The 24063-nt window shown below is 38.6% G+C and overlaps 1 protein-coding gene across 1 annotated transcript in view; it reads left to right on the plus strand.

The window, feature by feature from the left end:
• Positions 1–6663: 6663 nt before the first annotated feature.
• Positions 6664–24063, plus strand: part of MUC2 (mucin 2, oligomeric mucus/gel-forming) — a 78592-nt gene continuing 61192 nt past the window's right edge. Inside the window, exons 1-14 of the mRNA XM_067466526.1 lie at positions 6664–6733; positions 7567–7831; positions 10158–10272; positions 12544–12634; positions 13858–13967; positions 14573–14789; positions 15907–16032; positions 16898–17015; positions 17864–18002; positions 18772–18882; positions 21260–21329; positions 21764–21901; positions 23441–23605; positions 23848–23942. Of these exons, the coding sequence (XP_067322627.1) occupies positions 6664–6733; positions 7567–7831; positions 10158–10272; positions 12544–12634; positions 13858–13967; positions 14573–14789; positions 15907–16032; positions 16898–17015; positions 17864–18002; positions 18772–18882; positions 21260–21329; positions 21764–21901; positions 23441–23605; positions 23848–23942 (1830 nt within the window). The remainder of the gene's footprint in view (positions 6734–7566; positions 7832–10157; positions 10273–12543; positions 12635–13857; positions 13968–14572; positions 14790–15906; positions 16033–16897; positions 17016–17863; positions 18003–18771; positions 18883–21259; positions 21330–21763; positions 21902–23440; positions 23606–23847; positions 23943–24063) is intronic.

The raw sequence follows: 24063 nt of genomic DNA on the forward strand, positions 1-24063 counted from the left end.
ATGGGACCTGTCTCAGTTTTTACCAGAGGCATTCAAATGATGCCTCTGATAAAAATGAATTGATTCAGAAAAAACAAGGTTTATTTGGTTTGTTCTGAATTAATTAAATATCTTATTAGAGCTGGGCCTTCCTGGGACTGCAAAAGAGAGTCTCCACAGCCATCTTGCTTCTTTGGGCTTTGAAAAACCCGGAGGAGTGGGATGGCACCCACCCCCTCCCTGAAGCTCCAAATTGATCCCTAAACTTACTAAAAAGGTCTCTGGCCACCACTAATTCTCCTTTGTGTTCTCCTTGTGCAAGAAAATGTCCTCATGGTGTGGGAAGTGAAAAGACGGGGCAGGGGTGGGAAGGGGAGGAGGGATTTTCCTCTTCACCCCTCCCATCTCCTCAGGTGTCATTTTCTTGTGGTGAGAGGACATGAGAGGAGTATTAATGGTGGCCAGAGACCTTTTCAGTAATTTTTAGGTGGTAGATGGGGGGGGGGGGCTTTGGGCTGGCTACATGCCATTCTGATTTCACTCTGGATGGCATGTAGCTCCCTCCCAGAAAGCCCAGGGTTTGGGTGGGTAAATGGGGACTAAAATCCACGCCAAAGGATTTTAAGCCTGTATAGAAGCACCCTTAGGCATCTTATTCAATCAATCATCCAGATCTGCCTCACACTTTTGATCCACACAGATCCGCTATACTTAATTTCAATACTCAACCCTTCTCATCATGTCATCAGAAGAGTTTCTACTTTGCTATTTTTTCCAAGTTTTGCTATTTCTCCTATCCAGTCTTTGCTGTTCCTCTATTCCCACAACTTTCTGTTGTTCTTTGTAGCCATGCATCTGATTTTCCATTGGTCAGAATTGCCTAAATACTCATTCTAGCTACATTTCCTTCTCTTTCTCCATGGTCAGCCACATTGGTAGATAAGCACACATCACACAGTGGGTTCATTCCAAGGTTCAATTATTCCCATTCATCTGTTGGACTTGGTCTGAAAGAAGTAAAGTTTGGGAATTGGCTCCAGACAGGTCCCATCGATAATTTATTGATTTTCATATTTTGAATGTTTTAATGTGCTTTCAAGTCAATCCAGACTTATGTAGACCCTGTCATAGGGTTTTCTGGGCAAGATTTCCTCATAAAAGGTTTGCTATTGCCTTCCTCTAAAGCAGAGTGTGCGACTTGCTTGAGGTGGGTTTTCATGACTGAGCAAGAATGTCAACCCTTAAATGTTACTGCACATGATTGTGGCTGCTGTTTTGTTGCAGATTTGTGTTGTCCCCTCCAAAAAAAACCCTAGGTCCCTCCTCACCCCCCCTTCATACCCCCCATCATTTCCTTGCGAGGAGACAACTTATGATGGCCAGGTATCTTTTACTTTATTTTTAGGGGTAAATTGGGGACTTGGGGGGGGGGAGAGGTGGGTGTCCTCTTGGTCTTTCAGGCTTCAGGAGCCTAAAAAACTGAGATGACTGTATGGATTGGGCAAACCAAGGAAATCCTGGTTTGTTCCAAAGTAATTTGTTTTTACTGGAGGAGTTGTTTGGACACCTCCAGTAAAAACCTAGACAGGTCCTAGGATATGGGCCAGTCTGGATGGGCTCCCATGTTGTGCGTCTTTAAACTGACGTATGGTGACTCTATTAGAGAGTTTTCTCAGCAAAGTTTATTCAGAGGTGGTTTGCTATTGCTTTTTTCTAAGGCTACATGAGGTAGGTTTTTCCAGGGCATTTATGCCCTGGAGTTGCCCCAAATCTAGCATGTATCTGCTGAAGCTGGGACCATATCTCCACATGGTCTGTCATATCCTCTTGCTTGTCCACCCCTTTGTCTTCATAACACACGTGCCTGTTCTCACTGGTCAGCAGCTCTGGGAAAGCCTGGCCATCACTTGTAATGGCTGTGGAGGTCATAACTTCCTGATCTGCACAGGGAAAGGGTGATGGTGGCAGTATGTGCATGTGGCTCACATTGAAATGGACCTGAACAAGCTGTCCAAACAGCTACACACCCCAAGCGCAGTTTCTTGCAAAGTATGGAATATCCCCCAACTTTGCTTATCATGGAATAAGTTTGGATTGAGGGATAAATGATCTGGATTCTTGTCAGAAGTCATTGTATGCTGTGAACGCTGCCAGCTCTGACTTCAGGGTGAGTATTCATATAGATATGGCCTATAAGAATGTTACCTGTCCAGTATACTGGATTGTATGCCCGAGCTAGGATTCAAACTCCAGTGTCCTAGAGCTCTAGACCAATATTCAAACCATTATACTAACCTAGACGCTTCTAATGAGAGAACCAACACATATATCCAAGAAAATGTTATAACGTCATAATTAGTTGCTCAAATTGCATGCACACATATACGCAACAATGCACACAGACATGCATATGCACGTAATTGAGTTTATTCAATTCTTGCTTATCAGCTCATTATGTTTCCTCAAATAAGGAAAAGTTCTTTTTTAGTTTATTGTTTACCTGTGACGGATTTTCCTATGATTCAGGCATTAATAATAATCAAATATACCTCGGAAGATGTCACACAAAGCAGCTGCGAAGCATGGATATAAACTAAACATAGCTTGGTTTATTAGATTTTTTACGTTGCCTGTCTTCCACACCCTCTGTGGCTATGCCCGTAACCTATAAACAGAGTTATGTACACAGGAGCTGCAGTAATTAAAAAGAAAGCACCCTTCTCTGCATGTTACAATGCAAATAATAAAACCTGGGTTTAGAAAGGAAAAGAAAACTGTGCCCTATTTGAGAAGTCTTGACACAAGATACCAGCATCTCAAAAATGTCTCAGTAATAATGCCAAAGTCCTCCTGGGCAATGTCCTTATTTTTTCCATGGTCTATATGGCATGCAGCCAAGGAAACCCAAGGCAATGGACAGAAAACCCCTTTCAGGTCTTCTGCTTGATTTTCTTTGTTGTTATTGTTAACATGCCTTCAAGATGACTGTCACTTATGACAACCCTGTCATAAGGCTTTTTGTGTGTTGGGCAAGATTTATTTAGAGGAGATTTGCCACTGCCTTCTTTTGAGGCTGAGAGAGTTTGGCATCTCTAACAACATGACTTGGCCACGGTGGTCCATGCTCTGGTTGCATCCCGTATAGACTACTGCAACACACTCTACGTGGGGTTGCCTCTGAAGACTGCCCGGAAGCTGCAATTAGTTCAACGCTCAGCAGCCAGGTTATTGACCAGAGCAGGGTACAGGGAGCGCACAACTCCTTTGTTGCGGCAGCTCCACTGGCTGCCAATTAGCTTCCGAGCACAATTCAAAGTGCTGGTTTTAACCTACAAAACTCTATACGGTTCTGGCCCAGTTTATTGTCTGAACGTATTCTCCCCTATGAACCCTCAAGGCTCTTAAGATCTTCTGGTGGGCCCGCCACTTTTGCAATCACGTCTGGTGGAAATGAGAGACAGGGCCTTTTCTGTGGTGGCCCCTTGGCTATGGAACTCTCTCCCGATTGAAATCAGATCTGCCCCTCCCTCCTGACCTTCAGGAGGCTAATGAAAACTTGGCTATGGAATGAAGCATTCCCAGAATAATTGATGAGACTGGCTACAGACCAAAGTTATCGACCACATATGTGGACTGAGTTGGATATTATTTTATCTTGGCGATTTGGCTTGTATGTATTTTATTCTATATGTATTTTCATCTTTCTGTTTTATGATGTTTTAGACTGTATTATTAGCATTGAATCCTTGCTGTGAGCCAGTCTGAGTCCCTCTGCGGAGGTAGAGAAGATCGGGATATAAAAGTTTTAAATAAATAAATAAATAAATAAATAACATTAAATGGAAAAAAATATATAAATGTAATACTGGGACAAATTCTGCTGGTCTCCACCCTCAAGAAACCCAGATTGTTCTGGGTTGTAGCCTATGCTTATTCAGTTATTCATATTTAGAATAGATTGATTTTAATGGTATTTGAGTGCATGTAAAATTATTTTGGTTAGTTGCTTATTTAATGAAAGTGCTCAGAAAGTTGAGGAATGTTAATTGATTAAAATGTTAATTATTTCTTTCCATCAAGCCTCTAATATATTGTATTCATGAGGGTAAAAAGACATGGGAGATAAGACTTCTTACTTAAATATGTTAGCTCATTTAAATCCATTCACAAATCTCTGTTATCATTGCATATTTCTCCTTATCTCAATTCAGTCTGCATAATAGATTGCTTACACAATGCAAGCATCCTTTTTGTACAATAATAGAAATAGCAGCCCTTAATAAAAAAAAACTATGGATATTTTTGAGTACTCTGTGAAGTGTGCTTATTTAATTGTTTGCAGAAATGTCACAATAAAATATGCAGTAGTACAAATATTAGCTGCCACTAAATGCCTGACTTTGTGCTCCTTATTTCCTTGAGTAGTGAGAAATCCCCAGAACAGCTATCCAATATAATTTCCTTATGACAGAAGAAAGCTTTGGAGATTGTTACATCTATGGAGACAGATACTTATAGTATATAGAGGGCAGCATATTGTTGTGCCCCAGAAGTTTCTTGTTTCTCTCTTTTTATGTGTGTCAGGAGCAACATGAGAAACTGCAAGTGGCTTCTGGTGTGAGAGAATTGGCCATTTGCAAGAACGTTGCCCAGGGGACGCCCAGATGTTTTGATGTCTTATCATTCTTGTGGGAGCCTTCTCTCATGTCCCGGCAATGGGGAGTTGGAGCTGATAGAGGGAGCTCATCTGCTCTCTCCCTGGATTCAAACAGGTGACCTGTTGGTCTTCAGTCCAATGGATTTAACCCATTGTGTCACCGGGGGCTCCCGTGCTAATCTCTAAAATACCTTTACGTAACACAACATTCACTTTCCTTCTTTTTCTCTTCGATCCAGGTTCTAGCACATGGAACATGAAACTGATTAGTTGCTTTCCAGCCACACATGCTCTATTAACAATAGAACTTCATCACGCCAACCTGCTATTTATAAGATAGCCAGCATAGAAAGAGTCAGGAGAAGAGGGGAGAAGAGAAGAATCCTAACCCTTTATGTATGTATGTATGTATGTATGTATGTATGTATGTATTTATTTCATGTAAAAAGCATTGCAGTTCTTCTTCTGTGCATGAGGCAGGGCATTGTGGGCAAGCATACAGGTGCAGAGTTGTTTGTTCAGCTCCGTAGTCACACAAGGTGGAGGATTCTTCTATGTAGTGCCATTTTTCCAGGTTGTCTTTCGATCTGCCAACTCTTCTTCTGAGTCTGTTCAGGGACTTCCAAGTGGCTCATTCTTGGTTTGGCCCTGGAGGAAGACCTTCATAAGGGTCCACCCAGTTGGACTTGCCTGAGATTGCTACCCACAGCGATATTCTTGCTGTTGCTGGAGGAACATTTAGAGGAGTAGTGGTTCTCATGATTTTTTTCTGATCTCACAGAAGTCAAATGGGCCAATTGCTCCAAAGTAGGCAGATAGGAATATTGAAGGATTTGGAGTTGTTGACAGGTGTTACCTGTTAATAGCTAGAGATAGGAACATTACTGGTCCAGCTGCAATGCTGCTTTGCCTGCATTTTGTGATAAAGGCCTAAACTACACCTCATGGTTGTTGTGTGGATAAAAGAAAAGAAAGGAGTTGTAGTTGTAGTAGTAGGACCATGTACACTGTCTTGAGTTCATCAGAGAAATACTGAGATATAAACATAGGTTAGCAACCTGCATGACATTCATCCTATATAAATGTAGCTACAAAAATATCTGAGGAATTAACCCCCCTAAACTCACCTTAAACTGCCAAATTAGTTATGAAGGCCAATAGTTTGACTTGCTTTGAGATTCCAGGAGCTATAGTCCAATAATATTTCCTAGCTCTGTCTCTCCTTTGGGTCATAGAACTCTCATAAGCAATAACAGTATCAATAATTTAATTACTACAAGCAATGAATGATTATTTGTTTTCAGAATTTTAAGGGCAGTAAGTACTTTAAGCAAGCCGGGTGAAAAAAACAAAACACTTCAACTACTTTCTGCAGGTATGACCACAAAGAATCCTGTGATACTATAAAATTAACAAGGTGTTGTTGTTGTTGTGTGCCTCCAAGTTGTTTCCAACATATGACTTATCACAGGGCTTTCTGAGGCTACGTGTGTCTGATTTGTCCACATCACCGAGAGAGTTTTTATGGATCAGTGGGGCTTCAAAACCTGTTTTACAGAGTTGTACACCAAAGTTCAAACCACTACTTCATATAGGGTGATGACTGAAAATGTGATTTCAAGAAGGCACATAAGGTTTTTCATAGTTTTTGCTGCAACAGAGTTAACACAGCTAGCCACCACCTACCTGTCCTATGGGAATTCAGGCTGTGAGGTACTTCAAATTAAAATTGGGTGTGACTCTGGGACAAATAGCATCTTTAGGGCGAAGTAAAATTGCAGTAAAAAGAGACAATTGCATGATAACTGAATCAATATCATATCATTTCCTGAATGGTAGACTAAAGGAATTACAAATAAAATTTCAGCTCTGTTTACTTTCTAATCTTTGCAAACATTGCACCCATGTTGACCCCTCCTTCTTCTCTCCACCTTTCATCCCCTTCCCTCCAATGATACGAATGGCATAAAGGGGCATTATATAAAGGAAGGTTGCCCAAGGGTTTCTGTCCTTCCCTCTTAGCCACCATGGGGCTAAGGCTAACCAGCCTTTTGCTACTATGGCTGGCTGTCTGCTATGCAAGTCAAATTAAAACAGGTAAGACTTTTACAGGTGATGCTGGGCAGCTGTCCAGTAGAGAACCTGAGGAACATCCATTAGCTGCTGCCATGTGCTCAAAAGCTTATTCTTTTATTTACTCAACTTACTACAAGGGCTTTTAAGAATATGACTATTGTTGTGTAGTGAACATTGGATGCTTCTGCTTTGGATTACCTGAACTAATATGCTAGCCATGTTAAGATACAGAGAATTTAGTCTCAAATTATAGGAACTAGGTAGATAAATATGTTTTATTTGATTGTTTGCATGTATCATTCAGACATTCTGAAATTCTGAATTCTCTATTCAAATTCAAATGTAAAATGGAGCAGAACCCCCTTCCTTTGGAAAGTAAAGCTAAGTGGCTCTATTATTTGATTATGTGGCATATGTGGTGTGGTGAACTCATTATATGTGGAAAATCCTAGGTGGGTGATGGCAACTGGACCTAAAATGCTTTAGCAAATGTTTGCCTCGCCCTTTGCCATCTTGGTAGTTACAGAAATATCACAATGACTTTCCTGAGAGGCAACACATCCTGCCTAAAAGTATCACTGTTTCATGGTTTTACAGTGATGATGTTGCTTCATCTGAAGTCTGAATAGATGTAATGGAATTTTTTAAATAGTGTGAGCTTACTTATCACTTGAGATTTTGCAATCAAAAGTTTTAACAGCAAAATACCGACATTTCAATAGAACATTTGTTAGAGGTGACCTCTTCTCTGGAAAAAGATCTTAATTTTTACTGAATTGCATAAGCATCATTCTTTTGCTTTTTGACCCCATGATTGCACTTAAAGGTTACTTTGGCATTCTTTTTCATTCCAGGAAGAAATCCTAACCATGGCCAATACGTCTGCAGTACCTGGGGGAACAACCACTTCAAAACGTTTGATGGCGATTTCTACCAGTTTCCTGGTGTCTGTGAATACAATTTTGTTTCTGATTGCAGAGAGTCCTACAAGGAGTTCTCTGTCCATATCCAGCGTGAACTGAATGAACAAGGGCATCCTGACATCCAATATGTCCTTGTCACAGTTAAGGATGTTACCATCTATCTCACTGAAACACTGGTTGTGGTGAATGGGCAAATGTAAGTTTTTCTGATATTATACTTTTGTAACCTTAAATACAAATCCAGGAATCTCAGAAAGCTCATAAAATAATTGTTGAAGCAAAATATTGAATGACTGGTAGCTGTGACCAGTAGACAATATATTTCCTTCAGTATCAGAAGCAATATATATTCTTAATCTCAGTTAGGAGGGACGAAAGTGAGAAGATTAAATTGCTTTCATGTAATGCTTCCAGGATCCAGAATTCTGTTCTCTCTGGCTATTGTGAGAGCAGAATTCTGGATGGATGGTGTCTTCTAGTAGGATATTTCTTGCATCCCCAGAACTATAAAGTTCTACCAGTAGAACAAATATGAGCTGTATAGTATGGAAACTCAACTCACACTTTCAGACCATCTTGGGTAGTGTTACCACATAATTCAAGGCAAATGTGGAATTTATTGAGTGAATCCCTGGCGACTTCAAAGGATTTAGCAGCAAGATATTTTACATATCTCTAAGTCATCACCAGCTTCCAAGTGAAAGAAAACTTGAAATTAATTTTTGCATTCTCATTTAAGCAGAACACCTGGGAAATTGGCATGAAAACCAAAGAGTTCTGTTTATTTCTCAGTGGGGTTTTGCACATCCTGCCTCCTACTACTAATGACGTGGATTTCTAAAGTATTATTAAACCAAAATCTAACAGCTGCATAGCCAACCTTCCGCCTCATGATTTCATTTCGTATTTTTATTAAGCTGGAATATTTATTTTATTTCGTATCAGAAGCATTGCATAAATTAGTACAAAACTGATAAAAATAGAAAGAGTGCAGTTGGCTAAATATCTTTTGACCAAAAAATGGGCAACAGCAATGACATTGTAGCCTCCAACAATTCTTCCTCTGTACATGAGGCAGGGCATAGTGGACAAGTATTGCAAAGCTGGAATATAACAACTGCATAGCAATCCCTCTCCCTCTTAGAAAACAAAATAATGCTGTTGAAATAATAATTTCCTTAACATTACTACTAATTGGCACATTATTGCTATTCTATCCTGCATTGTAGATCACTGTTATAAAACATTATTATTATGGTGTATTTATGTAAGGGACAATATTGAAAAAAACCCCAAGATAACACATAATTTTATAATCCACAAGATAGTTAAATTAATAATAATTTGCAGCTTCCATAATTGTTGACTTTGGCATTTCTTATCTTTTTCATCTACCAACAGCAGATACAGAGCAGCCATCTTCATTCCATTTTAGTTTAACAATTTTAATTTTGTTCATCCTGGCAAAACCTCTGTTCATGTCTTCCTACTTTACAGGAGAGGAATGGAGACTCAGGCCCCATTTACCCTAACCATGTAATGCAGCTTCGAACTGCATTATATGGTTCCTTCTTGTATTTGCTTTCCACACCTTAGTGCTAAAGATAGCCTCAACCCCTATCTTTAAAAGACTTTTTAATCACAGTATAGAGGTTGATGAGTCCCAATCTTCTTAGCATTATTGTATCAGAATACCATTTATTCTAATTGAGTTTTTTTAAAAAAAACGTCAGACATGTTCTCTGTCAGGTAAAGTATGTTGGCTACACAAGTATTTGATGTCATATCTATTTCCGCATGCTTTGGATACAAATCTGTTCTGTTGCTATTGAACTGAATTCAGAGGACACTGCTCTATCCTCATTTTAGGAGCCCTTTAAAATTCCATGTGGGCAATTTCTGGTGGAAAAAAACAAGAGGGGGAGGAGAGTTGGGAGCTGTCTCTGAAAAGCACAACTAATTGTTTTAGGCAAACTTTACAGTCATAATGCAGAAACTGAGAGGAAACCTGAGGTGTTGCTATCTGGGGGTGAGTGAGATGAGGGCATTGCCCCCCTCATGAGAATGAGGCAGTAAAAAACATTCACACTTATAACTCTTCTGTTTACTATGTTCACATTCACTGCAAAACACTGAATGTTGCCTGCTGTTTTATTTGAATGCCCAAACTGCATTTCTTAATTCTCAACTGTAGTTTTAAATTACTGCAATGCTAGGAATTTGGAGACTGGAGGAAAAATCTCATTTGGTAGACTAGAATACGTTTTGGAATTGCACACAGTTTGTTCTCCTATAGAGTACTTCTGATGAAACCTGGAAAACTTTAAGACTATAAACAGCATTCTGCTGCATTTGTTCTATTCATATTTAATTTTGCTTTAATTAATAGGACTGGAAGCAAAATATAAATATCTACACAATTTTAGAAATGTATCATTTCCTCCTTTTCCAACTTCTTCTCATGCTGGAACTATGATGCCATGGAAAGCAATAGTTCAATACGTCATTTTTTCCCCCTGTAGTGCAAAGACTCCATACCACAATTCTGGTCTTCTCATTGAGAAGAATGAGATATCTACTAAAGTCTATGCCAGAACTGGTCTGGCACTGATATGGAACAGGGAAGAAGCCTTGATGGTATGTATATATGGCCAGTAGTGGCCAATAGCTTTCATTTCAGAGGAACTTTGAAGTCACTCTGGCTTTTTAGTGTGGATTTTAAAGGAACTCTCCAATGCGTTGAACCATATTCATCAATACATTCAGCATATTGGGCAGCACATTTAAAGATTGCATTAAAACTTGGAGAGAAGTAACTACCTTACTGATCATGAAGGACTTGTTTCCTTTGGATACTTGAAAATGGCATTCATAAAACTGATGTCCTTCATTTATGTTTGACTACATGCCTTATTATCTTCACCCAATGCAAGCAGGTATAGATGTTATAGTTGCGGACCTGAATGAATACACACATACTTGCTGGGGCTAATGGGTGTTATATTCAATGTATCTGGGAGGTGCCAGATTAGAGCACCACTATCTTAGAAACTAAGTCCAGACCAATTCCATGAAGTACACCAACTGCTGTTGTGTGTGGTTTTTTACTTGTTCACTGACTAATTGAAGAAATAGACGGATATGCTGGTGTAGCCATCACAAGGCTATGGGGTAGTGGTTTGAGCTTTGGGTTATGAATCTGAAGAACAGGGTTCAAATCCCTCCTCAGCCTTGAAAGCCCATTGGGTGACCTTAGGCAAGTTGCACCCTGTGATAGAATGGTTTTAGGGTTGCCATAAGTCAGAAATGATTTGAAAGCACTCAGCAACATCACTACCACCATCATCATAAATAACAACAACACACATAGTCCTAAAGCACATTAGAGACATATGCTCTTGTCTATTGAGTATCTAAGAATTCTTCTGGAATGCATCTGTTGAAATTAAGGGAAAAGGAAGTGAGCATTCTTACTGACTTCTCTAGAACTGAAGGACTTGTTTCCTTTGGATACTTGAAAATGGCATTCATAAAACTGATGTCCTTCATTTATGTTTGACTACATGCCTTAGTAAAGAGTAGAGACATCAGACTGGCAACAAAGATCCGCCTAGTCAAAGCCATGGTATTTCCTGTAGTCACCTACGGATGTGAGAGCTGGACCTTAGGGAAGGCTGAGCGAAGGAAGATCGATGCTTTTGAGCTGTGGTGTTGGAGGAAAGTGCTGAGAGTGCCTTGGACTGCGAGAAGATCCAACCAGTCCATCCTCCAGGAAATAAAGCCCGACTGCTCACTGGAGGGAAAGATACTAGAGACAAAGTTGAAGTACTTTGGTCACATCATGAGGAGACAGGAAAGCCTAGAGAAGACAATTATGCTGGGGAAAGTGGAAGGCAAAAGGAAGAGGGGCCGACCAAGGGCAAGATGGATGGATGGCATCCTTGAAGTGACTGGACTGACCTTGAGGGAGCTGGGGGTGGTAACGGCCGACAAGGAGCTCTGGCGTGGGCTGGTCCATGAGGTCACGAAGAGTCGGAGATGACTGAACGAATGAACAACAACAAACATGCCTTATTATCTTCACCCAATGCAAGCAGGTATAGATGTTATAGTTGCGGACCTGAATGAATACACACATACTTGCTGGGGCTAATGGGTGTTATATTCAATGTATCTGGGAGGTGCCAGATTAGTGCACCACTATCTTAGAAACTAAGTCCAGACCAATTCCATGCACATTTCAAACACTTTTTATAGTTCTTCAACCCATTAGATGAAAGTATGGTTATGGGGAGAGAGAACTTTAATACTTATATCGTAACTGGTTGCAGTTTAAAGTATGCTCTCTGTGGTATATTGCAAAAAAGGCTCCACTTCAGCATCTGTTTAATGAACTGATAGTTATTTGTGAGATGTTTTGTTTTCTGATTTTCCAGCCTACTACTTCTTTACTCTTTTTAGAGAATTCTCCAGCTTGTCATATTAGCCTTGATTTAGAAAGCCTATAATTCATTAGTGGAGGACAGGTAGAGCTATACAAAGTTACTTTTGAGGTTAACTCTCAGAATTGCTTTGCCAGTATGGCTAGTGGTCTCACTACCAGGGGATTCTATGAGTTTTACCTCCAAAACAAAACTTCCCAAACTTGGCACATATGCTGCATGGATAAGGTTGCACTGCTGGCATCTCTGTTTAAATGCTCTTAAAGTTTTTCACTCTTAGTGGCTTCTGAGAAAACTATTTCCCACACTTCCTCAAACTCCAATTCAGAATTCTCAGATGTCACTACTGCCAGCCAGAGTAGCCAATACTGGGTAAACATCTCAATAGTTTAATTGTAAGGCAACATTATATTCTGCTTTTCTGCAACTGTTGATATTTTTCCCACTTTTGATTTTTTCAATTTAGGTTGAACTTGACACCAAGTTCCAAAATTATACATGTGGTCTTTGTGGGGATTATAATGGCCAGCAGATTTACAATGAATTCATCTCGAATGGTAAGTGAGAGTCAAATACTGAGAAGCACCTGCTGCAGAATATGGAGCCTGAAAATACTACAATTACAACTAGGCCAATACTTACAGTGTGAACTGTTGCAGATGCTAAACACCATTTTAGTTCTGAAGGTTGTGAACAATATCATTTAAACCGGATTAATGTATTCTTCTGTAAACATGACTGAGAGCAAAATGTTCAGTCTTCAATAAATCTTCTTTAATCAAGGTGGCCAACTGAAACATTCACACCTAGCTCCAAAAGACAAGAGTTCTTTCTCCCATCCTGGACCTTCCACAGATACAGTATATAAACCCAATTATCCTAATTTCCAACAAACCTCACAACCTCCAGGGATGCTTGCCACAGATGCAGGTGAAACATCAGGAGAGAATGCTTCTAGAACATGGCCATACAGCCCGAAAAACCTACAATAACTCAATCTTTTTAAAGTTGTTAAAAAAGATTAGGGTTAGTTTTTTAAGGCTTCATTTATTCATTCATTCATTTAATATCCCACCTTTCTCCCAACATGGAATCTGCAGTATCTTAGTAAGCCTAGTGAGCTGACGAACAAGAATTGAACAAACTAAAAAACATCTCAGAAACAAAAAATAGTTAATTGACTATGAAAAAATATGTGAGTGCATGCATACATGTGTATGCATATGTAATGGGAGCAAGTAATGATGAAGTGCACATACTACTCCTACAATTAGAAGGAAACTGTGAAGTGTAGCAGTTTGAATACGCCAGGACACCATGGATCCAATCCTTTCTCAATCATAGAAATCACACTCACAGCTTCAGAGAATGACAATGAAAAAAAAAATCCTCTGAACAAAACATGCCAAGGAAATTTTATAATAAGATGGCCAAGTAAGAGTCAACTTGGAGGTATATACCAAAACAGGAAGACAAATGCACCATGGAGTATAATGCTGTGCTTCAAATCCTTATTAATAATTGTGGGAGCAAAATGAGGGTGTTATGTAATCTAGTGAACTGAAATAATACAAGATGATTCTTCTGGGTCACCTCTGTTTTCCAAAAGTATCTCATATAGCACTTATAATTCACTGGTGTGTTATCTTGCATATTTCTCATTGCATACTCTGTTTAATTACTAGGATACGAGTACTAGGATACCAGTGGTATGAACTATAAAAAGGGTTGTAATTAGTCTGATTATGATGAAGATTCATTTGTTTCTCCTTTCTTGTAGGACTGAAATACAACCCAATCACATTTGGAAATCTACAGAAGATTAATAACCCAAAAGTAGAATGTGAAGATCCCGATGAGACAAAACCTATACAACTTTGTAACCAACATGTAAGTCTCAAAAGTCATACCAAACATTTCATCAGCCTTTTCATCAGATCACAAAGTGATCTTTTTATTTAGGGAAAGGAATTTGTTATTTGCTGTAGAAGCAGAAGTCAGAGGACAAGAGAGCAAATAATTTTGTCCTACGTGGACATAGCCTTGTATAAAGAGCATGGAAGTTTCCTTCTTTTTGTATGGATGAGCTTTGTAAATGGACGGAGAGGGAATTTTACGAATTGAGATTGGATTTCCCTATCCTGTCCTTAAGTCAGCCTATCTATGTGATTATTTCTCAAAATCATTTCCACCAATTTTTTGTTAGGAATACTTAAGCTTACTTCGGAGTCTTGACTGCAGAGGCTAGAAAAACTACTTTGGGGAACTATAAGTCCCATAATTCACCAGACAGCGTGCCACTGATATGTTCGCTGGGAAATCTGGAGATATGTGTTTCTGAAATACTAACCTTTCCAAGCTCTGCATGAATCCATGAGTTAGCTGTGTTATTTTAACCAGGCATGTTTGCTAACACTTCTTTGTACGCTGTTTTTTTAAAAAGTATCATGAGGGTCTCAGAAGATCTGTTAAGCCTTTCTTTCTTTTAATTCCAGCGTGATGAGTGTGAGAAGCTGCTGACTTCTTCTGCTTTTGATGACTGCCAGTCCCATCTGAATGTGGAGCAGTATATTCAAGCTTGCATGCAGGACAGGTGTGCCTGCCAGAAAACAGAAGACTCCTTCTGTGCCTGCAGCACCGTTTCAGAGTTTTCCCGTCAGTGTTCCCATGCTGGTGGCAAGCCTCAGAACTGGAGGACACCCCAACTGTGTCGTAAGTTCATTCTTAACAATGGAGGAATGTATTTCTCCCTAAATTCATGTGACCCCAAAGATTTCTTGATCTTCTTTCATCTGAATTCTCTGCTATCAAGAGAGCAGCTCAAAAACTTACTGCAGCATGTGATTTCTTTCTCTTGGGAATTTCCAACAAAAGTTTTCCATAGAGTTCAATTCCCTTATTACATTTCTATTTACTGGATTCAATATTTCTATCCCCCTCCCAATTTGTTTTACAATTGCAGAGTTAAATGGTATATGATTACAACAAGGAAATGTGTGAGGTAGGGAATGTGGTTAATTGGTAGAATGGATAGGTGTTGGGATTGTGTAGGAAAACCACATGTACAACAAAGTTTAACCAAATCTTAAGTAGGAGACAAGAATGTTTGAAAATAAATTTGCCGTTTGAGGGTAGCACTAAACTTTGCTACAACCTGCAAGAAACTAAGGCCAACATTTTGGAATATTTCGGATGTGACTGGATGCAGATTTCAAAATAACCATTGCAGGGTGTGAACCTCTGAACCAAAAGCCACAGGGCTGTGTTTATTGGAACCATAGGTAGTTTAGAGGGGTTCTTAGTCAAGTTTCGAGTCGGTGTCAGACAAAGTTTCCTTTTACTTCCTCTTCTTGTTCTGAAGCAATGAAAGCTATTTAAATAATTTTGATGGAATTAGAGTTAGAATAACTGCTTTTGTTTTGAGAATCAAAGAGAAGTCAAAATAGAAAAACAAAGAAGCAAAACCCTCAAAACACATTTAAATGATGACAGTTGTCCAGTCTTCTGATACTACCCTCATTGCATAAAAGAAGATGTGACAAAACAGAACAAGGAGACCTCTCTCTGTCTCTTGCACTCACCTGTTACATACCCTTTGGAGTATTTGTTAAATTATCTTGGTTTCACTGAGAAATTGAACATTTAATTTAAACGTGTCATTGACAAAATGGCAATTTTCCTTTAATTGAAGGCAACAATGTTTTGATGGATGCTAGGCCAGGTTCCTCATTACTGTCATTCTATTTCTTTCCTTTCCCCCTCCATTAGTATGAATCCATAAGCTAGAGTCTGCTTCTCCCAGTCATGCCTACTTCTTTTGTTATTTTAGCTAAATCATGTCCTGGAAACATGGTCTACCTGGAAAGTGGCTCGCCCTGTATGGACACCTGTTCCCATCTGGATATCAGCAGACTATGTGAAGAACACTATATGGATGGCTGTTTTTGCCCAGAAGGTAATAATTTCAATGTGGCATAGTGAGTATAACTGTGTGCCCAAACATGAGAAATCCTGGTTCAAATCCCTTTTCAGCTGGATGGCTATGGTCATATTGCTAATCTACCCCTTGAGGTTGTAGGGTTATTTTAAGCACATATGCCTTATTGAAGTCAATGAAACTTAGTTTTGAGTAAATCTCACTTATTAGTTAGGTGGATTTTTTCCCATGAAGACGTAGTTTTGCTAAGATTTATTCCTGGTATATTAGTTAGTGAGCTAAGTGTCAGACTAGATATTATGCTTAACCCATAGAATCACAAAATCATAGAGCAGAGGGAGAGCACAATGACATTCCAGTCCAACCCCCTGTCATGGAGTAACACCCAATCAAAACACTCCTGTCTCTGTTTAAAAATCTTAAAAGGAGGAAACTCCACCACACTTTGAGGCAGCATATTCCACTGTTGAACCTCTCTTATCATCAGGAAGTTATTTCTAATGTTTAGGTGAAATATCTTTTCCTGCAATTTGAAACCACTACTTTGTCCTAGTCCCCATCCTTAGCAGATATGCTCCCTCAAGTGGTAAAAGATGTTTGCTTTTCACAGCAAGTATTTACCTATACAGCTTTAATTTAGCATGCTGTATTTTGCAATTGGTCATTGGAAGGTAAGCTTAATATGTATGTCTCAAGACTATTTAAGGAATAGTCCCAAAACTTCAATTATAGGGGGAAAATAGGTTAGTCTCAGGTAATAAACATTCTCCTTATTATTTAGGTCAGCTAAAAATTTGATTCAGCTCTATGAGGGTCTCTTTTCTTGCACATGTGCTAACATTTGCAGCCTATGAATGAAATATTATTTTATTGTTTATTGCAGGCACTGTATATGATGACATTACTGGGAAAGGATGTGTGCCCACAAGCCAATGTTACTGTAAACATCAAGGAACGGTATTTTCCCCTGGTCAAAACATCACCAATGAGTGTGAAAGCTGGTAAGAGGGACTATGTTTTGTGCTGCGCTACCCTTTTTCTGATAATAAATTGAGGGAGAGCATGCTAACTCAGAACTGACAGATTTTAGAAGAATACCAGTTGAAAATGTCAAACATAATGTTGTCTTAATGTCTTCTCTGAGCAGTCATATGCATTCATAGACTCCGTACAATTTGGTGCTGAAACATACCAAACTTTTCTAAAACCTTTCCCTGCACCACGCTTCAGACCAAAAGGAGGAGAAATCATCAAATTTCTGGCATGGCACATATAGAAGTGAAAAAGAAACAACACATTCATTCTATAGGCAAACCTTGAAGATAAATTTTAGATACAACAAGTTATCCAAACAGCTCTTAGGAACTTTAGAATTTGCTGAATCTCAAATAATCGTGAAAGTAGTCATATTGCAGGATAAACACCCCTTATCTGGAATTCCAAAATTTAAAATAATCCAAAATTTGTAATTGTCCACATGAATGACTGAGATAGTAGCATCTGTGCATACTGATGGTTCAATGTACACATGTTTCATTTCATGCACAAAGTTATTAAAAATACTGTATGTAATTACCTTAGGGTGTATTTTATGTGTACACTCGGATTCCATTTCCAAAATATCTCATTATGTATGTATATACTAACCAGATATTTCAAAATCTGAACAAAAATCCATAAGACTTTGGATCCTTTTGGTCCCCTTTGGATAAGGGACTCTCAAACTCTATTAGGTGCACAAAACTTTCCATTTCCAGATTGTTCCCTGGATGCAGGGCTTTTTCTACAATTTATCAGTTACTATGTCCTATGCTCATTGTCTGTCCCCTATTGCACTCTGTGTTTCCAGCATCTGTGATTCAGGCAGATGGATATGCCAAGATTTACCCTGTCCAAGTACTTGTGCACTTGAGGGTGGAGCTCACATTACCACTTTTGATGGGAAGAAATATACCTTCCATGGAGACTGCTACTATGTTCTGGCTAAGGTAACTACATTGTCAATTTCTATTCTGAGTAAATAATATTTGGCAAATATTAGAGCAACACTGGAATTTCAGTATGTATTTAGATATGACTTTCTAATCATGTTTCCTCTGAAAAGAGGTATTTCTACACAAAATGGCCAAGATTTTCCATGTTATTAGTAGAACATGTAGAACTGTCAATCACACTTTTGGGAAGAGTCCTTGGCTAGTATATCCAGGAAATGCAAAAAAGCAAACAAAGAAACAAAAAAAAAATCAAGCTGTTGTAAATTCCAGTACATAATACACAGTGTGTATTGGACCAGTTCTTATCAGGATTCTGAATGATAAAATTCCTCATACATTGCATAATTGTATCAATTTATGTTGTTGAAATGGCCTTCAGAAGCATAATTTTTCCATTTTTCTCATCTGACAGGTAACTTATTTGCTGGAAAAACCAACTTAGTTCTTGGCTTTGCTGGCCATGGTCCAGACAGAATGATAGTGCAGATAGTTTTGCCTCATTTCCTTCTCTCTGTACAGCAGATATTGAGGGTGGGCAAACAGTAATTTTCTAGTGTTGAGATCAGATGCACTCAAATATTTTACTAAGAGACCAATACCTTTCCTTTAAGGTGGAGATCTGTTATATGGTCAATGGAATTTGACTTCCTTAAGAGAAACTGTTACGTATTGTTTGATCATCAAATCATCTTTCTAAAATGAAAAGGTTTGTGGCAGGAGGGATGGACCACACTAATTACATTTGTTCTTTTTGTAATTGCAGAGCAGTACAAATGACTCACATGTCCTTTTGGCAGAACTGGGCCCATGCAGCGCTACAGAAAAGCAGACATGCCTCAAGACAGTAGTGTTGCTCATAGACCACAAGCAAAATGTAAGTTGAATGTACATAGTGATGCCATGGTTAAGGGACAGGTCATCTCCATGATGATGCCAAATCAAACAAATTATTGCTTAAAGCCAAATCATGTCATATTTCAAAATGCTCCACTCCCTTCAACAGCCATAAAATTAGCTGACATTCTTCTAGAATTTGAGGGGTGGGAGAAATAACATTTCTTCCCTTCCCAGTTGGTCATTTTGCTGGGACAATTGTATATATATGTGTGTGTGAGAGAGAGAAAATATAGTTACTATATAATTTTGCCATTCTACTTCTTCAAGCCTTTGCCATTCTACTTCTTCAAGCCTTTAACACTATTGCTAATTGTTATCAGTATTATACTAAAAACTGTTATCAAACAATAAAGCCCTCTTTTAACATATACCATAAGCAATGACACTTCATTCTGCTGAGGAACTTTTTACCTGCTTACCTGAGTATCTCTTGTGCCAAACCCACATCATTATTGCATTTTGTGCTCTGTTTATTTTCCTTTATTTCTCTTTACACATTTTGTTGTTTTTTATAGTCACGATTGTAAAATACACTGATCGTGTTCCAGTGCATGCAATAAACTTTTATAACGTGTCATTAGCTGACATAAGTTAAATGCCATGGATTTAATGAGTCATTTTTAACATTACATCCTTTATGATTCCCGCTAAACTGTATAGTCATGTAGGACTAAGTTCCTGGTTGCCAAAAAAGGATGCAGTATCCTCTTGAGATCTGAACCAGTTTTGGATTATTTTAGCTGATCTTGATTCTTTTCAAGAGAACACTCTAATGTATCATTTTATTAAAAGCTTCAGGAATTTCTTTGTGGCTTCCAACTCCTCCTTCAGACTCCCCACTTGGCAAGTGAAACAAAACAAAAATGGATAAATTGGCATTCATAGAAAACTTCATAAGTGACAGCTTATCTTTCAAATCGGTTGCAAGCTCTCCCTGCCATTCTATTGACTATGAAAAATAGCCATCTTTCAGAACTAGATATAGATCCTTGTCCACTTCAAGGTTTTTGCTTTTTGGCATTTTTTGCATTCAGGAATTCCAGAGCAGAAAACTGTCCTCCAGACCCACTATCATTTCTCAGCCCTTTCTTACATTCTCACTTTCTCACACTTATTGCTCACCATTCTATTAAGATGAAGGTTTTTCTTTGGTATCCTTAACTGTATGTCAGATTGAATCATTAATATAGAAATATATTTCCTGCCTCTGGTAAATATCAAGGGATATAAACATTCACCAACTTCTCACTTGTGCTCATTACCAACTTTTTATAAGGAACAATAAATACAGATGAGACATTGAAAAAAAAAGAAAAGAACAATTCTTCAGCACTTGTAGAAATACATACTCAAGAGATATCCCAAACTAATTTAATGTCTATCTGCTCAAAGGAAATCATTGTTGAATGGTAAACATGAATCTAGCACAAATAAATATGTTAAAAGCATCTAAATACGTTGTGCTGTTACCACTTCCAGATCTGTATGAAACGTGGAATAGGATGTGAGTGTAAAATATGAGTAACTTGATACAGGACTATAGCAACCTTTAAACAGAAAGCAGAAAGTCTGAAACTATGTGAATGCAATTGTACGTAAAAGTTGCCTACTTATTGCATTCTGTTACTCATTAATGAACTGAACATATTTTATTTTGTCAAGATTTTGCATTGGTATTTTTGCTGACCCCTACCCCCCAACCCTACCTTTTAAGGCAGGTAGCACCCCACCCCTTGATGGCTGCCTTCTCTCTGCTCACGGGTGCATGGAGAGAGGCAGCTGGAGAGACTACTTGTTGTCCTGCCACAATTGCTTCTCTCAACATTCCTCATATCTGGGACAGCATTACAGATGTTATTTCCCAGTGCTTCAACAACTTTTAGTTTAGGCACTGCCTGGCTTAAGTGGTAGATTTCTACAGTTGAATATTGAACAGGGGGCCAACTAATGTGTTTGGATGATATTAAGGTGTATGGGTTAAGAAGCAGCAGCATCCAACATCAATCACACAAAATATAATTGATTAAGGAAGCTATCATATGTTTTCCCAGTTTCCTCCTCGGAGATTCAGATAGATATTAACCACCTTGTATTTCTAAAAGAAATCATTAGGTCTGACAATCCATATTGTGTGTGTGTGTGTGTGTGTGTGTTTGTGACACCTTTCCCCTTTGCTCAGGTACATGGGGTGCTGCATAACCTGTTCTCCAAGTATTAGTGGGAGAAGGCTGTCAAGGTTTTACATTTCCATGATAAAGTGTTGGATCTTTAACACAGCAATTGTTATGGTTCATTGAGCATGACATTTCCCCTATCAGAGATGCCACTAATACACTTCTTTACTTTCTTCACAGATTATAGTGTTCAAATCTGATGGCACTGTGTTACTGAATGAAATGGAAGTTCACTTGCCTCATGCAGCAGGTGAGGAAGGAATCCATTCTCTCTCAGCATCCCCATCTATCCCTAAACTGATGTTTCCACAAATCATTCAGACGAGCACCTTCAATTTTAAGCTTTTGATTATATGGAAGGTAGAAAGATTCCTAAGATATGGGCTAAGATTAAATTCAATGGCATGCTAGGGAGATTATGAAAAACTATACTCTCCCAATTAACACGTTACTTAAAGTACTTTGCTCATTTCCTAGTGACTCCCCAATTCTTTTTTGTTTTCCAGTTCTTCCTCCCCTCCTCAAGGAGGGATAGAGCTGGGCTATCAACCTAAGCTTTAGCCTTCTCCAGCAGAACAAATAGTATCTCAAATGAGAATCCAGGAGATGATAAGAAGGATATTATTTTAATTCTTCAGTTAATTAATGACAGAAAATGATTTTGTTTCCTCCCTTTATTTCCAGCCACCTTCTCAATTTTCCAACCATCTTCCTATTTCATGATTGTACACACGTATTTTGGCCTCAAGCTGCAGATCCAGTTGGCTCCAGTTATGCAGTTGTTTGCTGTTGTGGATCAATCTGCTAAGGGAATACTTCAAGGCAAGTATGAACTGTCCTCCATCCCAGCAGAAAAGATATTATACCCACATTAGAAAAGGGGTGAATTTTTAAAAGAAAAATGCACTGGCATATCTATGCCTACAAAATTAAAAGGCAGATAATTAGCTATTTCATAAATGTTAAGATCTTGAGGAACTTGTTGTTGTTGTTGTTACGTTTATTTACATCCCACTTTTTCTCTCCATAAAGGAGGCTCTAAGAATCTTACATTAACACCATTTGAATACAATTTGGAGCCGCGGTGGTGCAATGAGTTAAATTCTTGTGCTGGCTGAACTGCTGTCCAGAAGGTTGGCGGTTCAAATCCACAAGAAGGGATGAGCTCCCATCTCTCAGCTCTAGCTTTCCATGTGGGGACATGAGAGAAGCCTCCCACAGGTGTCCCCTGTGCAATGTATCTGCAGACGAACAATTCTCTCACACCAGAAGCAACTTGTAGTTTCACAAGTTGCTTCTGACACAATAAAAAATACAATTTGAAATCTACAAATCTACAAAACTTAAAATAGTATTAAATATCAGTAACATAAAAATTACATTTAAAAATCCACAAAAACCAGATTAAAACATATTCAAAGCTAAAACCATAGCACTCCCTGTCTTGATCTTAAAATCTTCCTCTTTAAAAGCCTGTCTGAATACAAAGGTTTTAGTCTGCGGCTGGAAGGACAGCGGCGAGGGGGCCATTCTGGCATTCCTGGGATGAAGGAAATTCCATTACCTTATAATAGAGCTCTTATTCTCTTGGGATTCTAAATAGGTGTGTTCATCCTATTTTCAAATTTAGGCATTTGGCAAATCTTCATTTCTGTAGGTATTTTTCAATTGTTTGCTAGGTTATGATGATCCCGACATTATTGGTTCTGCATATTTGGACCGCAACATCAACAAAAAAGAAAATTAAATGGAAGTCACCCTATGATGCTTTAGTGTGACATGAATGATCATTGATGCCCTCATATTGCATTATTTAAACTTATACACACGTTATAATAGAATCCTAACATGCAAGGTTTGCCAAGCAACCATGTTATGCCATACTAAGCCAGTGAAAGCTGTGCTAAATCTAAAACCTTCTTAACTTATAGGTTTGTGATATTATTTAGGACTACTTTCTTCTTGCTTAGTTTTTTTTATGTTATTGCAACATAACTCTGCTTCTCCTTTGTCCCATCCCTTCTCATTTTGACTGTTCAGTTGGCAAATCTTAACAAAGCAAAAGAGAGTTCTGCCTAATCCTAACCACTCCCCCTCAAGCAGTGCATCTCTAAAGCACTATAGTAAGTATGTAAGTAAACTTTATTATGGTCAATGACCAGATCACAACAGGGGGAACACTATAGAATTGCACTGTTACTTACCCATGGTCAGGAGGCACTGTTTGGTTTGAAGAATACTTACAGCTAGAAAATCTCAGAGTGCTGCACTGTTCATTGCTAACTCTTGCCATTTTTCCAATCAATGAAGTACTATCTTAAAACACACAGAGAAAACCAACCTTATTTTTTAAATCAACAGGTCTTTGTGGAAATTTCAATGGGATAGAAAGTGATGACTTCAAAACATCCGGTGGATTGGTTGAAGCGACAGGGACATCTTTTGCTAATACCTGGAAAGCTCAGGCCAGCTGTGCCGACAAAGTGGAATCCTGGGAACACCCTTGCACTCTTAGTGTTGAAAATGGTGAGCCTTGGTGGCTTTTGATTTTTTAAAAAACATACAGTTAAGTCCCAACTGGTATTTTGTATTCAAACCCCAAGATAATGATCACAAGAGTAATCAGTTTTGTTTAAATCAATACGTAAATTGTAAGAATGTATACAGTCACGCTCCAATCCTCATCTCTATTGCTGAGCATTTAGAAATGGTCATCACATAATGTAGTAGTTACAGTTAGTAACATTTATTTCTCTCAATTGTTACAGAAAATTATGCTGAACACTGGTGCTCTTTACTGAAAAGTACAGAATCTGCTTTTGCCAGATGTCACTCAGTCATTGATCCAGCAGATTATTACAAGGTATGTTGTTGCATGGATTTGTTGCAGGAAATGGAAAGCAATGATGGCCAAAGATGTTCTGTAGATTCTCCAAATTGTATAGAGCATAAGATGTATATTGTTCCTCCCATGTTCATGTTCT

Source organism: Anolis sagrei, chromosome 1 (genome assembly GCF_037176765.1).
Source record: "Anolis sagrei isolate rAnoSag1 chromosome 1, rAnoSag1.mat, whole genome shotgun sequence".
Taxonomy (NCBI): Eukaryota; Metazoa; Chordata; class Lepidosauria; order Squamata; family Dactyloidae; genus Anolis; species Anolis sagrei.